Source organism: Drosophila pseudoobscura, chromosome 2, assembly GCF_009870125.1.
Source record: "Drosophila pseudoobscura strain MV-25-SWS-2005 chromosome 2, UCI_Dpse_MV25, whole genome shotgun sequence".
NCBI lineage: Eukaryota > Metazoa > Arthropoda > Insecta > Diptera > Drosophilidae > Drosophila > Drosophila pseudoobscura.
Window position 1 is genome coordinate 14,574,288 of NC_046679.1, and position 16,003 is coordinate 14,590,290.

Below are 16,003 nucleotides of genomic sequence, written 5' to 3' on the forward strand. Positions count from 1 at the left end.
TGAACGAACGACTGGCAGATCATGCGGCAGGCAGGGTAATCCCCATGACAGCTGTCTCCATGCATATAGAGCCTCCATACCATGCTCCGAGCTCCGTGCTCCATGCTCCATGCTCCACTTGATCTTGTGTGTGTGCTTTTTGGGGCTGGATGCTGATGGATGTCGCCAGGGGCACATTAATCCCGCTTCCATGCTTCATGCACGGACTGTTGTCGATGTTGTTGCTACTGCTGCTGTCGCTACTGGTGCCCGGGCAACGTCGCATTTACCTAAATTGGAATATCCGGTAAAACGTAATGAAAATCGTAGCAATCAAGCCAAAAACACACACAGAAACACAAGGAAAGGAGTGCAAAAGAGAGGGCAATAGAGTACGTACACGCTCACATTGATATGCAAATGAATGTCACCATCTTAAATGAAATAATCGTCTTAAACGAAGGCAGAACAGCAGCTGTCCCCAAACCCCATTCCCCATACCCCTGTCCCAGTCCCAGTCCCAATTCCAATCCCAAGCCCAAACCCCTGCCCCAATCGTTCAGATTCGTACGGTTTAATTGCTTTTCATCTCTCTTAGTTCCCATCTTTTATGACTTATTTACTATAATCATTTCATTCTTTAATGGCATATAAAAAACCAAGCGTCTCTAATATATTCCACAGAATTCTCAAATAATTTTCAATGTCATCTTCCGCACGAGTTATTCCCGTTTTTCGCCACTAAATTTAGATATTTCTGGGTAAACATTTAAAATGTGGAAAAACAAAGAGTACTGCAAGCATTTTTGTGGCTCGATAAATACTTTCCAGTATTCGAATTGGGTTACATTGTTGTAAACAATAAAATTTCGGTTAAAAATAGTAAAAACAGCTTTTGGGTAAAAGTTTTGTATTTACTTTTGCGCCAGGAATGAGAGAAGATCACAAGAGATCTTAATAGTTTAATTTTAAATATTTGTAGATATTTACAGGTGGTAAACTGGACTTTTGAATACGAAATCTGTAGCCAAAGTAGATCCAAAATCATTCAAAAAGAGGTCCCTCAAGTTAGTCATAGATCATAAGTCATAGATCATAAGATCTAAGCACAGATATTTGCTCAAGACTCAAAATATTTAAACTATGCAAAAACAGTCCGGTTCTTTGCTCCAAAAATCAAAATATGATACATAATAAACAGAACAGACAGTTCTGATGAGTTTAGCAGGAAATACCATTGCCATAGAGGAAACCCGAATTCTCAGCACCAAACTTCATAACACCATCAACTTCTAGATACAACACAGAACTCTTGAGTTTATGCAGTATGTTGAAACGAATAAATCAACTCGTATGCCTTAGATCTATGTACATATGTTTATGAAATCAAAATGCGAACCAATATAAAAATCAATCGAAACAACGAAACAAATTCTTTAAATCAAAACTTTTCCAAGGTTTCGACACAAATTCAATTTGAGAATTTGTAAGTATATATATAGTACATAGGGACGGCCCCAATCCAATCCTATCCCCCCCCCAATCGAAGTCCGAGCAGAATGGTCAAGTGTTGATGTATCGATGCCAGCGATTGCGAAGTTCATTGGAGAACTGTTCGTTCGCACCAAATCAGAATTGAAATCAATATGCATCGTGAATATGAATAGACTTATAAACGAGAAGTATGCCAATAAAAATATTTGTGGCATTTCAGACTCCCCAACAAGGGTTCGCCCCGTACACACATACTTTTTGCGGTCGGCCGTATATATTTTATGGGCCCTGTACTTAATAATTTGTGGCACTAATTGCGGTCTGTGGTCGGCGGTCACTGCGATGGTTGTCACAATTTAAACTCGTCTGAGAGGAAGTTGTAAAGTAGATAAAACAAAAACTAGAAACTAAAAACTAAACAAACTTTCGAGTGCATCTCCAAAATAATTATTCATAATGACGCATGGGGTTGGGGGCTTGGGGCTTGGGGTGGGATGTTGGGCTGCACGTTGCTGCATTTCCGGGCGTGATTTTGTTTTTGGGGGGAAAACTTGTTGCTTCCGCTGGAAATTTTCATAAATTTTCATAAATTTCCCACTCATACCGTTAGGCCCGTAATGCCTTCGATGAAACCTTTGGCTGTCCACTTTATACTTTAGTTTTAATTCCCCTCTTCCCGCCCATATTTATCGTCACCGTGCACTGTGCTGCTTGGCCATGCGCATAATTAATTGAAAAACTTTGTTTAATATTAATTGTTATGCTTCCCTATCTATTTTCCATGTTTCGCAGGTCTCTTTCCCATATATGCGACCAAAACTTTGACTGTTCGTATCCGCCGGAAGCGCCTTAACTGGCCAGAACAAGTGCAAAGCCCCCCAGCAGGTGGAAGGAGACTCCCCAACTTGAAGGAAGCGACTGCTGTATGCTAGAGAAACTTCAGTGTCACAGAGACACACTATAGACGGTCGTCCATCAAAGTTTATACACGAAATTATCATAGGAACCAAAGAAGATGTCTGTGGGTGAGTACACAAACTGGGAAATGGGAAATGGTTGGAAGAAACTGTTCTTTATGGGACAAAGTTTTAAGGGCTTCCGGTTCAGTTGATAAATATTCAGAAATATTGGTTATGAATAGATAACATTGATAGCTCGATATCAGATATCGCCATCTGAAGATCGCCAGCTCGTAAAAGGAGCTCTTTTCAAGGATTCATTCCCTATTTAACAACTCTTTGTAGTTGTCCACACTCCAAAACTGCCAATCCTGGTACCAACATACATAGTATTGTATGTATATCTCTTGAGATTCTCCAGCATGGCCAGTACATGGCATAAACATGACAAGCTCGTTCACGCCCCGAGGCTCACTTGACACCAAATCGAACAGAGGTACAACGGGTACGTACATATTGTGTATCCTCCTCCATTCCATGGCATTCCTAATGATCATGATCAGCCCATGACAACTACTGTGAAAGTGGACTGAATGCGGTATGAGATACACGAGTACACACACTGCATTGGCAATTTCCCAGAACGCCAACGCATTTATCTTACGAACTCGAACGATTAGTCGTCCGGGGGCCGAGGCGAACTGGAGCAATCCACTTAAGATTGTCTCCGAATCGAAGGGAGGCCCGGGGCGGCGCCAAGAACGTGTAGATCGGGGGTTAGGCTCTAGTTAGAGGCCCACCTAAAAACGGCAAAGTGCGATATTTTCCCAGGGAATGACTTCTCCGTACATACGTAAGTGTATCTATTAGATATTTTCCACGACTCGCTGCCACTCACAGGGACAGGGAGCAGGGGAAGACCAGGTCATCCATCAATTTGTGTTTGGAGCAATCATAATAGAGATAATACTCGTGAATACTGCGAGTACAAATAATAAATAACAAATCAAATGTTTGGGCACCCCATTCAGGGCAGCCTCTAATTAGTCAGATTTGTGGCATGTATCTGCATCTGTATCTCTGCACTGCAGCCTTTTCTCCTTGGTTTTTTGTTATTTTTATTTATGTCCGCTTACTAGAACAAATAATCGGGCAGCTGATATGGGAAATGGCGCAATTAAAATACAAAAACTCGAAAGTCCCAGTCTCTGGAGCGACGGTGGCGGGGAGAGGCTCTCCGAAGAGGAAGGGGGAGTGATGGTAGAGTGGTGGCAATCCCTCCCTGGTCGTGGTCCATTGCCCGCATCTACAAAACATTCTTATAAATAGTTTTTGTCGCCGCTGTCTATGTAAATCATTCATTAAATCTGCATTGAATTTCATTCATTCATTCATTCATTCCTTCGTTTGCGCTTTTTAATTGCACTCATTGCACGAGTCGAGTGCTCCCTATGTTTATATTCGCTTGGGAGTTATGATTATGGCCATTCATTCAGTTCCTGATTCATTCATTCACAAAACTTGTAGTTAGGCTTTGTGATGGATTCATGATTTAATGGGAATCATCTGAAAAGAGGATAAACTGAAAAGGAAAACCAGGAAATCACTAAAGTCGAAGCTCGAAAGAAGATGTTGGAGGGGATATTAGTGCTATATAAAATCAACTATCGTTATATTTCTCCATTATTTATCTTATCTTTCCCTAAAACCAACCATTCCATTATACTCTGACATATAATTTCTATGCGAAATTAATCAAAAATTCGTATACGAACAATGCGTACTGCATTTTTTCAATAATTCTGAGTCACATGAACGTCATCGAACTGATGATCAATACGTTTTTCCATTGTAAAGCTGGAGGCACACCTAAAATAATAATTAAATACTCACTGTCAATATTTACGCAAATTAATTTTCACTTGTTGGGGCTTCAGGAATTGCCTTTTGTTTCGCCAACATTCCATGCCTCCCGTCCTCGTCTGGCAGTCGGCTGAAGATAAAGAGATCTATTAAGGCTGCCGTCAGACATCGGGGAAAAGTGGACCAGAGACCCCAATTCAATTGGTTGTCGGTCCGCGGACTCTTCTCTCATCGCCAGTCGCCAGCCACTGTCGTCACAGACATATGGGCATTGGGCCACTGTCTACGCAAATTCTCATGTCATCTGCTTAATTGTGAATATCTCTGGTGAATCGTTGATTATTTCATATCTCAATTTCTTTTACGAATCATTTGTGAGGCCATCCAGTAGGTCCTCCTTGCAGACAATTCTTGCCTTTGACTTGCTAAAAATACCACAAAAGACATTAGATGTCGCCAGACATCCATCTGCTACAAATGATTCTTCATAATTGAATTACATGGCCAGCGACAAGAGCGTAAAAATTGTAATTACACACCTCATAATCATAGCAAAACAGAAGCGCTGAGTGGGAGGTGGAGGTGGAGTAGGAGAAGGTATACAAATAGGAATTGTGAAGCTGTCTAGGGTCGCACCAGACACCGAGTCCTCGAAAGAATGTTGATCAACATTTCGTTAAGGGAAATCCAACGATGCGTGTCGAGAGACTTTCCATCTAAGTGGATAGAGTGGAAACAGTGGAAAGTGTGTGGGTTGGGATGGACTGAATGGTGGCCCCAGATCTGCAACATTTTCCTAATTCCAAAGTCAAGCAAGTGGGAACAATGAAAATTTATGTCGACAGCTACATATGAGGAAATGCTCGCAGAATTTTGAGTAGGAGATGGTAAACCATTAGCCCGGGTTCATGAAGGGGAAAATATATATTTCTTGAGGTTTTCTGAGGATCAACTGAACTTTAGGGATAGTTTTTGATTAATACTCTGGTAAAAATTTGTTAGGATTTATAAAGAATTCCGTACTGAGAGATCTCTCAAATTAAATGACTGCACCATCAAGTGGCCCATAGGACAACAAGCCGAAGGCCTGTTACGCGCGGATCCTGGAAGAAACGTAGCCCTCCCCCACCCAACCGACTGAGGGGCGCTGCCGCATAACTCGCAACGCGTATTACCGAACATAAGACACTATACGGTTCATGCATGGAATAATTCGATCTACTAAATGGAAGGGACAACTCTATATAGTTTATACTGGATCTAATGAGAATCGTAAAGTTTATGCGGCTCAACAAACCAGGGCTATCTACGTCACCCTTAATCAAGTTAGTTAAATAAGGATGGTAGGTTTATTAAAAGCAATCACTGGCATACCAGTTAAGTCCCCGCATATGATAAAACTTTAAAAGCGATATTGAAATATTAGAAAATCTTACCTAAACATTTACCATGCAAATATATAAAACTCTACCCAAAAAACTCAATCAATGTACTCCATGATGTCCAGAACAGTCTGTGCGCCTCCGAAACATCTTCAACTGTGTGTCGTATGCCGTACTCCCCTCCGAAGATCTCGTATTACAAGTGCAGTCACAGCGAAATAAATCAAAATTTGGGATAGAGTTCGTGTGTGCCGCAAGATAGATGCTTGTACAAAAAAAAAACCGAAAGAAACGAGCCTAAGTGCAAAGCGTTACAAGATCAACAGCATCATTATAAACGTCAGCGGAGCTAGAAAATGGGGAAAATGTGGAAAATGGAACTGCGACGGGGGGATCGAGAGTAGGAGATTGAGAGTGAAGCTGTGATGGCGATATCGATGGTGTAATTAATGCACCACCGATCCTCCAGGGTATGCCAATTGACATTTAACATCAACCTGTGGTCGGGCTTCAACTTCAATGCAACCACAATGGATCCATCCCTAAAGTTATCTCATTTGAAAGACTGGGGGATGGGATGCCTCCGAGCAACTGCGCAGAAAGATTTCCTAGTACATGCCTCCTTCTAGGGAAGATTCCCTGGTAAAAAAAAGACACGCGCTCCACAGGGGAGCAGGGGATGGCAGGCTGATGGAAACAGGGACATGGATATGGATGATATGTATATAGTATATGGGCATGGCACGGGGGATTGTAATGGAGTTTACAGCAGTTCTTTTTTGAGTTTTTTTCTTCGTTTTTCACGGAAGAGAACCTTGTCTTGTGCTCAGTTTGCGAGTTGTGCGAGTTTCCATTAAGAAAATAATTAAACATTTGTTTTGTTGCCCAGAGCCCAAAGAGCTGCCCGTGCAGGGAGAGTGACGGACGGACGGACGGAGGAATTGAAATCTGTTGAACAGATGTCTGGGCGGCTGCCGTGGCGGCTCTTGCCTGTGGATTTATGAACTTGCAGCGACGTTTATGCATTTCCAAACACCTTTTCGGTATAGTAGTTCTTATAAATAACATTTAGTATTGGCAACAATGGGCCAACATAGGTATCCCCTCCTCCGGCCCAATATACTCCATGGATGTCAACCACAAAACAGCGACAAATACAACACTCAAGAGCCATAAAACCAAAGATCATAAAAGTGTTTATTTGATTTCTGATTGCATCGCCGACACCTTTTTCCAGTAGCCCTTCCTTCATTCGCCCACACTCTCATCAAATGTATCTCACAGGTAGAGAGATACATCTTCTCGCCTCACACCACCACACTTTCCTTGACTGTCCCCTGCTTTCACTTCCTAAACACATCCCTTTCTTATGTGTCTTTCTTTTGGTAAAATCTCCCTGTTCTTCCCTTGTTGTTTGGCATTTCCGTTGTGGATTTTTCTCGAGTGGCGGCGGAACATTAACATGGAGTACACGTGCCGTGCCGCGATCGGGCGGACTATCGAATTTTGGTTTTGGTTTTGGAATTTTTAATTACAAATCCTTGGTCGCATCCTCCTTTTGGCAAGTTTTTCTTTCCCAATTTGTCGAGTGGTCCCTTTCGGGTTGCCGTCTCATTTTTCAGGGCACTTTACTTCCGCTGCTGTTCCGATGTCGCGGCTCTTAGATCTGAATCCGAGGGCGGAACTCTTCACAACTATTTTATGGACTTTTGTTTTTCTTTCGGTACACTAAAATAACATAACACTTTTAGATCAGCATTTTATGGGTTTTTAAGCCCGAAGATATGTACGAGAGCCCTTTTTATGATCGATTATAAATATAACTCAGGGAAAACTGAGACAAACGACAAATTAATGATGTTTTGAAACAACATATGTGTAGGAAATGAATCTCAATTCTACTTGAAGCCTTGGCTTAGCTTCCTCCCAGCACTTGTTCTGCCATAAACGCATTATTGATTCCGTAAAAATATTATTTAAATTTGTTAAGTTTTTCCAAGGAACCACTCGTGTGCACCTGCCACAATCGAGGATGAATAATTTTAATAATAATAACAATAAGAATCATGGGGGTCCCCCTGATTGTTCAACGTCGCGCCATGTTGCCAAACTTCCGGGCAGACATGCACCGCATTCCCCTCGTCTTTTGTGCCCCGTGTGCCTGCGTTCCGTGCCCCTTCTTTGGGGTTAAATCATAAAAACTGGAAAATAATAAACAAAACATTTCAATTGAACGTGAAGGAAAACTCGTAGTGCACATAAAATGACTCAAAAATGCTATTCCATCGGGGGGAAAATAGATGCTGAGGCGGGTGGTATGAATGCTCGCATGACTATCTCGGAATTCATATGAAAAAGGCTGAGTAAATAGGAGCATGCTACGAGAGAAATATTTAGATTCAAAAAAAAAATAAGCAAGAGTGGTATGCGATCTTTGAGGGCCGAAGCATTGGATACTCTTGCAGGTCTTTGATACAGATCAAACATACAATTCCTTCTCTGGGTTGTAAACACTTCTTCAAAATCGTAATACCCCTTTGGAAGCGTATAAAAACATTGCAAGCATTATTCCTGCAGTATTCCCCTGTCGTGGCGAATGTTGCAAGCCCTGCATGTACATTTGAGCTACGCAATATATGTTTGGGAGTGGCACTGAGGAAGGTCTTGTCAGGCCGGTGGCAACACGATTTACGACAACAATGTAACAAATCAAAAATTCACAAGTACGCACTTTTCCCCTCACCCCTTTCCCTTTGCCACCACCTCTTTTGGCCTGCTTCCTGTTTGGCAAAAGACTTTCCTTAGACGGGCTTTCCCATTTGATTGAAACTATTATATGTTCGTTTATTTGTTTAGGCCATTTAAAGCCATCAATCCCATTGGTTTTATAATAAATAAAGACTTGTTCAAGATTGTCTTGATTTGGAAAGACATTTTGTACAAAATATTTTCAGGGATATATGGCCAATTCTAAATATGAGGATATGATCTTCTCATCCAATCTTACAACTTAGTATTTGTCTCAAAGTACATTCAAAAGTTTTTATTTTTTCTCACAGTGTAATAGCGAAAATCTTTTCAATCATAATCGGAAATTATTCTTGCTATTTGAAAATTTTCGCTGTATGTATTGAGCAATAAAAAATCGAAATCCCTTGCATTTCGGACATTTTCTGGGTTTATTTATTTGTCTATGAAATATTTCATCAATTTCTTATTCAAAGTATTTCCATTGAAAAATCATTTAGGAAATTAACACGAAATTTGTTCTCGAGTTAAGTTTTTATAAACAATTTGTGATTGAAACCAATCGGAATATTCTTGTCGAGACAAACGTGAGATATTTGATGACCCTACCCCAACTATTTGAATTTGTTCCTCTACAAATCATCTGCTAAGACATATAGTTTTCCACAACTTAACAAAAGTACGCCAAAACTGACCCCAGAGAACAACAGTCCCAAAGAGATCTGAACGTATCGAATGGTAGGAAGTGTAATTAACCTGTCAGCGCCATAGAACAATCAGCGAGAGTGCAACAAATGGCGTTCGAAAGGAAACCAGCAGAGACCAGAACAAGGCTGCTCCACTTTGAGCTCTAACTAGACAAAGGAGAGGTTGCAGCTAGTACAAGCGACTACAGATTTACGACTCGTCTAGAGAGAGCCCACTTCCCCGAGTGCAGTCCCGTCCCAGAAGAGTGCCTGCCACGTGAAGCGTGCTGGCGAAGACAACTATTTGACATTTATGTGCAGGCAAATGCATTTCCACAAGTACAACAATCGACTGCAAGTACCCGAGAGCGAGATGCGGTTCAAGATCATTTGCATCCACCAGACACACACACACATAGCTAGCCGTGGTACGGGTAGAACAGATACAGTGTCACTTGCTCACATCGAATGGAGTGGCACTCGAACAGCATACCTCCTCCCGCCTTTATAGACTACGAAATGTGCAATTTCTTTAGACTTTTTACGAGTTTTCCATGGGTCCCAATGTGCAGTGCATCTGTCTGTTGTTGTTCGGGGTTTGTTGGCCCAGTCTCAGTCGCCGTACAGAGGCCCAGAGTCCACTTAGGAATTCCATAGAGAGACCACATGGAGTCGGCTCAAATTTTGCCACTTCAGTTTTCCTTTGGACAAAAGTGAAAATGTGCTCGTTCCCTTAGCACAATTGCTGCACTCTTTAATGTGCATACGAGTATATGTACCTCCTCGTCATATGGCCTTTGTTGGTGTTGGCCTTTGATGCTCTCACTCCCGAGTTACAGTTCCTGTATTTCCCCTTAATGTGCCGGGAATATGTCGCCTTTTATTATAGTCTTCTATTTTCGGCACTCCCTGGTCGATGGTCTATGGGTCTCGGGGCCCATCAATGATGACAATTTCCATGTGTATGGAGCCGGAGACTGCTGGAAATGTTGCAAAATATTCTGCGACACTGCCAATGGAAGAAATGGAGAAAATTTAACCATATTTCGTATTCATCTTCAATTTCAAACTTCAATTTAATTTCATTCCATTTCTATAACTCGCTTCTTTCTCATAAAAAGAATACGAGTATGGTTCTCACACTGCTTCCTCCAAATATTCTATTCTCATGGTCTTGAGAATCTTCCAAAAAAAAACGAACCAAAACAATCTCATAAATGTTTCCTTCAACAAATGACAGAAGACATCATCGTCGAATCATGAAACCGAGAGACGAGAACCCAACCACAGACAACACGCGGCAAAGAAATTCAAACTTTGACACTGATAAGACGTGGGGAATACTAAACGGGGAGTGGAGTTCGTTGGGACTTCTATTTCTGATTCCTTACCTATCGGAACTCATCAAAAATTCACGACGGTACGTGGGGCATGCATGGGACGGTATGGGGAATCATGAAAACATACGAAGACGAAGACGAGGGCGATGATAATTTGATCATGCGAAAAACGCACGCAAACGAAAAACATGCGCAGGTACAACAACAATGCCCCTCAGGAAAAGTGAGTTTCCCTTCGACATAGAGTTTTGTTTTTCCCTTCTCTATGGAGTTTTCCCCTGCGAAGAGACGGAGGCAGAGCGAGCCCTGTGGCAGAGGACAGGGATCGACGTTTTGAGTGGGTGCAAGGCGCAATGTGGCAACCATATTTAAACACTGATCTCGTATGTGTGTGTGTGTATGCATTTATGTGTGTAAGTGTGCGAGCGAGAGGGCTGTTTTGTTTTTATGCTGCTGCTGCTGCGCTGCTTCTTGGACTGCGCTGCGCCGTACAGTGGGACGACTGCATGATAAACTCGTTATAAATTGAAGGAAGTGGTTCCACACAAAGTAATTTTTTTATTTAAAAATGCGGAAGATGACCAAAACCAAATTCTATGCCCCAAAATGTACTACAAAGGCATCTATTGTATAATAGCATATTAGAGCTTAAGAGATGCATATTTTATTACTTAAACATATTTGATTTTTGCCACAAAAGTGCACAAAAGGTTCCACTGTGCGTAGAACGTCGTGCGTTGATGGAATTGAAGAAGAAGCAGTGCATGGAAAATAAAAACCAAAACCGAAAAGCAGTGGAAGCGCAGAGGAAAGCAGTGAATAGGGCAGGCAGAGTAAAGCAGTGGAAGAGCAGTCCAGAGGCAGCGGACAGAGGACGGCAGCGCAGTGTTTTGTTCTCGTTGAAGTTTTAGAATTTATTCAGTTTCGGGATGTCAGTGAAGAAGCACGCGCTGCGCCTCCACTGAAACTTCTCAAAAACCAAAAACCCAACTCGGAAAACAAACATCGATTTGATATAACATCATTTTGAATTGGAATTTACGAGTATTTGCCGCGTTTATCAATCAATCAGTGAAATCCGCGGCAGTTTTGCCATTTTTGGCACTCATCATTCGTGTTTGCTTGGAACTTTTACGCTTATCGGTTTTGCGCTTATTTTGTGCGACTTTGCGCGTCTTTTGTGTGACTTTTGGCGCGTGCGCATGCGCAGTAGTGAAAGTGCCGATGCCTCACAAATCAAGGCAGTAAATTGTGGCAGAGACATTTTAAGGAGTGGCAGAGAGCATACCAAATAGAGCAAGCTCCAAGGGAGTTATACTGCATATAGGATCTCAAGATGTTTGTCACTGTGGATAATGCAAACACCTTCTTCTCAGGTACAGTCTTAGGGAGAGGAAATACTAAATCTTTCAGGAAGAGAGCGACCAACTTATAATATATGTACTTCCCTTCCATTACTCCTTTAATATAACCCCCCTAAAACCCCTCTTCAACACACAGATAATCCCTATTATTTCTGCAATGACACCAAATCCCCGCGGACACCCGACTCCCAGTCGTCCAGTAAGGGATTCTCGCTGTTCAAACGGCGCAATTCGAAGGGCAACAGCAGCCCCCGACCCATGGTGGTGTCCAACCCGGAACAGATGCGACTGATCACATCCGCCAATCTCGACACGACGGCCACAATGGCCTTTGGCAGCCCGCGCGGCAGCTTCAACTCCCTGGGCGGCTTCTCGATAGTGAGTGAAGATCGGAATGGAGTTGATTTCTGGTTAATCTGGAGAATCAGCATCTCCCACTGCCACTTCCTGTCGAGTGTTTGTCTAATGTTCCGCCCTCTTCCGCTTTCCCATTAGCAATCGTTTGAAATGCAGCAGCTGTATCGCCAGCGTTCGTCCAATTCACACTCGGAATCGCGGGAGTTCCGCGAACGCCTCGGCTCCTGCAATGAGACGCACAGCTCCCAGTGCCCCGGAGCGGGAGGCACAGAGCACGACGAGGTCTTCAATCCGCTGACATCGCCAACAAGGTGAGTGATCAAGATCGGGATCGCGATTTGTGGCAGGGTAGGGTGCTGGGGACAGGATGTGTTTTTGGCGTGCAGCTGTTGACAGTTTGACTCCATGCTAATCGTTTCCATATCGTTTCTCCTCGCCACTCCATTCCTTATTTTAGCAGCAAGTCCCATCGACATCATACACTGCCAAGTGGCGGCGGAGGAGGAGGAGGCCGTCGCCATTCGTTTGGGAATTGGTCGCAGCATCAGGGAGATCGTCAACGCCAGAACACAGCCGCATCGATGGGCTTGGGCTCTCCGGATGAGGTGCCCAGCATGATGGCTCCACGGCCGCCCGTCCATTCGCCCAACAAATTCCGCGGCACCTCGCATCGACGAAGAGGTAAGTCAACCCAATATTATTTCTCCTGTATTCTGGGACTTAGCTGAAAGATCTTATAGAAAGCGACTTGAAATTTTCCTTCATTTGCCACAAATGTTTATCTTGTCTTCAAATGTCACCTCCTTTCCCTGTAGTCAAATATACCCTATCTAGAATTCCCAGCTCTACCCCTTAGCCCTGGCATTGACAGAGACAAAGACAAAGTGTTCGGCAAATTGTATTCCCTGCCCTCGATTTGCGTTCGCATTTTTGCACTTTGGCGGCTGTCAGTCGCTCCGCATTCGCCACTCCCCCCAGCCAGAGGTATCCCCACCATACCCTCCCCGTACAACCTTTACCTCGAAGCTTTGCATCACGTTTGCATATTAAGCGCGTCGTTTGCTCCTCTGCTGCCCGGCAGGCGCCATCGATCTGAACTCTCGCTCTCGCCACTGTGCCCCATTTCATGTCCCCTCCAATACCCAAGAGGGGAGGGATTGTGCTTTCAAGCCTCACTTGCTGCATTCAACAACATTGCAATGTTTAACCAAGTGATAATTGTAATCGGGGGATTGTTGGTGGATCGATTGTCGCCAGAGAGTCGCCAGAGAGACACCGGCTCCGCCTCCACCTCCACTCGGCTTCTGTTTCTGTTGGTTTTGTGTTGGGGATCGTAATGAGGCGACGCTGACTGACATTTGTGACTGGCCTGACATTGACAGTCCTCCTCGCCATGATGTATGCCACTGAGGCGGGCCGCTGCATGCCAGATTCCAGTCCGCCGCCCCTAGAATATGGAATACACACGGGCACATCTGCCTCCTTCAACGTACACATATCGTACGAGTATATAGTATCCCCCCAGTTAAAGTCGCCAGTTTATGGTTTATGATCCATTCAGGACTTCTTTGCACGATCATTGTGTATTCATCAAAACGTTTTCAAGGTTTCCCTTTTCTTGACATTGAGATATGATGGATACTCTTGATATGATTTAAGACTTTCGGAGTGACTGATAGTCCCAGAAAGATTATCGAGGCTAAGAGAGAGGGTCTCTACAAGAGGCACTTGAAATGGCTTCTAGGTGAGTGTTTGAGTGGTTTATTTGGGATGATATTTATTCTGAATATCAATGGTTGCACTTGATATTTCCCTCTCACATCTTAAGAGTCTTCTGGATGAATATTTTTCCGATAGATATTCGTCGGAAGAACTATATCTTTATCTTCTTTAAAGAATATTATTTTTCTTCTAATATTCTCTAGAGAAAATACCCCTACATCTAAGGCAAAGGTATACCTAAGACCAACGGTTTCCCTCACCTTATCAGGCAGCTAAATTATCATCAATCTACTCCCATTACTCCTCATTTGATTTGACCCACTTTTCGCACTCCTCCTTTTCGTTATGGAAATCTATTTCGTGTTCCTCCTTATATGGAAATCTGAACAATTCCATTCAATCAGAGCCAGGCACACTGGGGTCTCCGCAATTAACCCACAACGCCCACATGCAATTCCGTTTTAACACCTCAAATTATGGCCGAGGAAAAACAAACGAAAACTTTTGCCATATTTGTGGGTGTTCCAATGCACTGCCCCTAAAATGTTGCTGCAACAGTAGTCGTATGTTAATGAGGGGATGGATGCCTCGGATGCCCCTCGGAGACACACATTTCCGCTTGGTTTTCAATATGGCAACAATGGGAATTGCAGTACTATTTTATGCTGGCAACAAATGCTTAAGCAAACGGAAAAGGGAGTCTCCATTCAGAAGTCAATAAACCAATTGGAGTGGGGGCATGTTGTGGCATATGCGCGATGCGCGATGTGGGGTGTGGCAGGCACACGAGTAAAGTAAATTGGAAAAACTGCACATCCAATATGAAACGGAACTTTGCATAATTGATGGGGCAGACATCGGGTCTTTGGCTTTAGCTTTGTGGTCTCGCTTCTCAAACGTGTTAATGGCACGGAAGCATAAAAGGAAAGGGAGGTACCTCCATCTTCCGCCCATTGGGGGTGCCGCTGTGGGCGGGGTGGAGTCCAACTGTTTAGCATATGGCGCGTGCCAGTCAAGCGATTGGCCAAATTTGGTCCTCCTCCTCCTTCTCCTCCCACTTTGTATTCACAAATTGGCAGCACAAACAGTGAATACATCAAAGCAGAAGCAGCTCCAGCACCACCACCATATCCCAGAAAAGAGACTCCTCCACAAATTGCTGTTTACTTTGGCCATGTTTCTTCTGTTTTTGTGTGTGGTGCGGTTTCCCCATAATATACTCGTACTTCAGTTTATAAAGCGAGCTATAGAGATACCCCCCTCGGGGCAATATGCCATTTATCAATTTTTTACACAGTTTTAATTGCTTCAGTGGCTGTGGAATGTGGCAGGTGATTTGAGGTCAAACGCCAGAAACAGAAGCAGCAACAGACGCGGAAAATTCTCCATTTCCCTCTTATGGCGGTTCTGCTTTTCGTTGCACTTGTTTATGCATCTTTCTCCCCCAATCGTCTTGTTCGTCTGGCTTCTGTTTTCAATTCGTGGAACATCTGCTCATCAGATTACACTGGGGCGGGCTCCTGTGCCCCTCATATCCATCCATTCAGGGGTTCAATACACTTCACTAGATCCCTCTCGCCTGGGGTCTTTTGTCTGCTGCCTCTGCGCATATCAAACAGCCCGAACAGAAGTTCATACACAATGGTATCCTATTGAGGGACCAAAATGTCTTCCTCCACACCTGTTGCATTCATAAATACTAACCAAATAATTAACATAATTTTTGGTAGGATAATAAGTACCTAAACCAACTTAAATTTTGCTCACGTTTCAATTTTGGGAAGTTTCCTTTTCGCTTCTTGTTGGGGCTTGTGGCTGTTTGTGACTATTTGAAAGAGAGACCTGTGAAAGATGGATACTCCTGTTGGAGGTAAATGAAATACGGCAGATCCTGGTGGAATTCGATGATAGATTGGTTTCTTTTGAGTATATTTTATAGAATCACAGCAATAAATATATTAATTTACGAATTCTGCAGAAATTCTAGCAATTTGCTTCTTAGAATCCAATCGAGGAATCACTATTCTTTATTATTCCTAGTAATACAATTCTTCCTCCACGGAAACTTCTGAGAAAAGTTTCTTTACGCATTATATTTCATTAGCCTTCAACTCTAATCCAATCCAAGTCTTTCTCCACTTACAAGATCGATGGTAACCCATTAAAAAA

The 16,003-nt window shown here is 43.0% G+C and overlaps 1 protein-coding gene across 5 annotated transcripts in view; it reads left to right on the forward strand.

Moving 5' to 3' along the window:
• The window catches only part of stumps (DBB domain-containing protein stumps), a 33,027-nt gene that overhangs the window by 4,525 nt on the left and 12,499 nt on the right, over positions 1–16,003 (forward strand). For 3 of the 5 annotated variants that reach the window (XM_015181887.2, XM_003736536.3, XM_001358737.5), the window contains exons 2-5: positions 2,266–2,498; positions 11,892–12,133; positions 12,251–12,423; positions 12,570–12,793. In XM_015181887.2, coding sequence (XP_015037373.2) covers positions 2,489–2,498; positions 11,892–12,133; positions 12,251–12,423; positions 12,570–12,793 — 649 coding nt within the window. In that variant the 5' untranslated portion in view covers positions 2,266–2,488. Of the gene's footprint in view, positions 1–2,265; positions 2,499–11,198; positions 11,768–11,891; positions 12,134–12,250; positions 12,424–12,569; positions 12,794–16,003 lie in introns of those variants that run through there. The other 2 variants (XM_033380716.1, XM_033380719.1) reach the window with 2 other exon arrangements.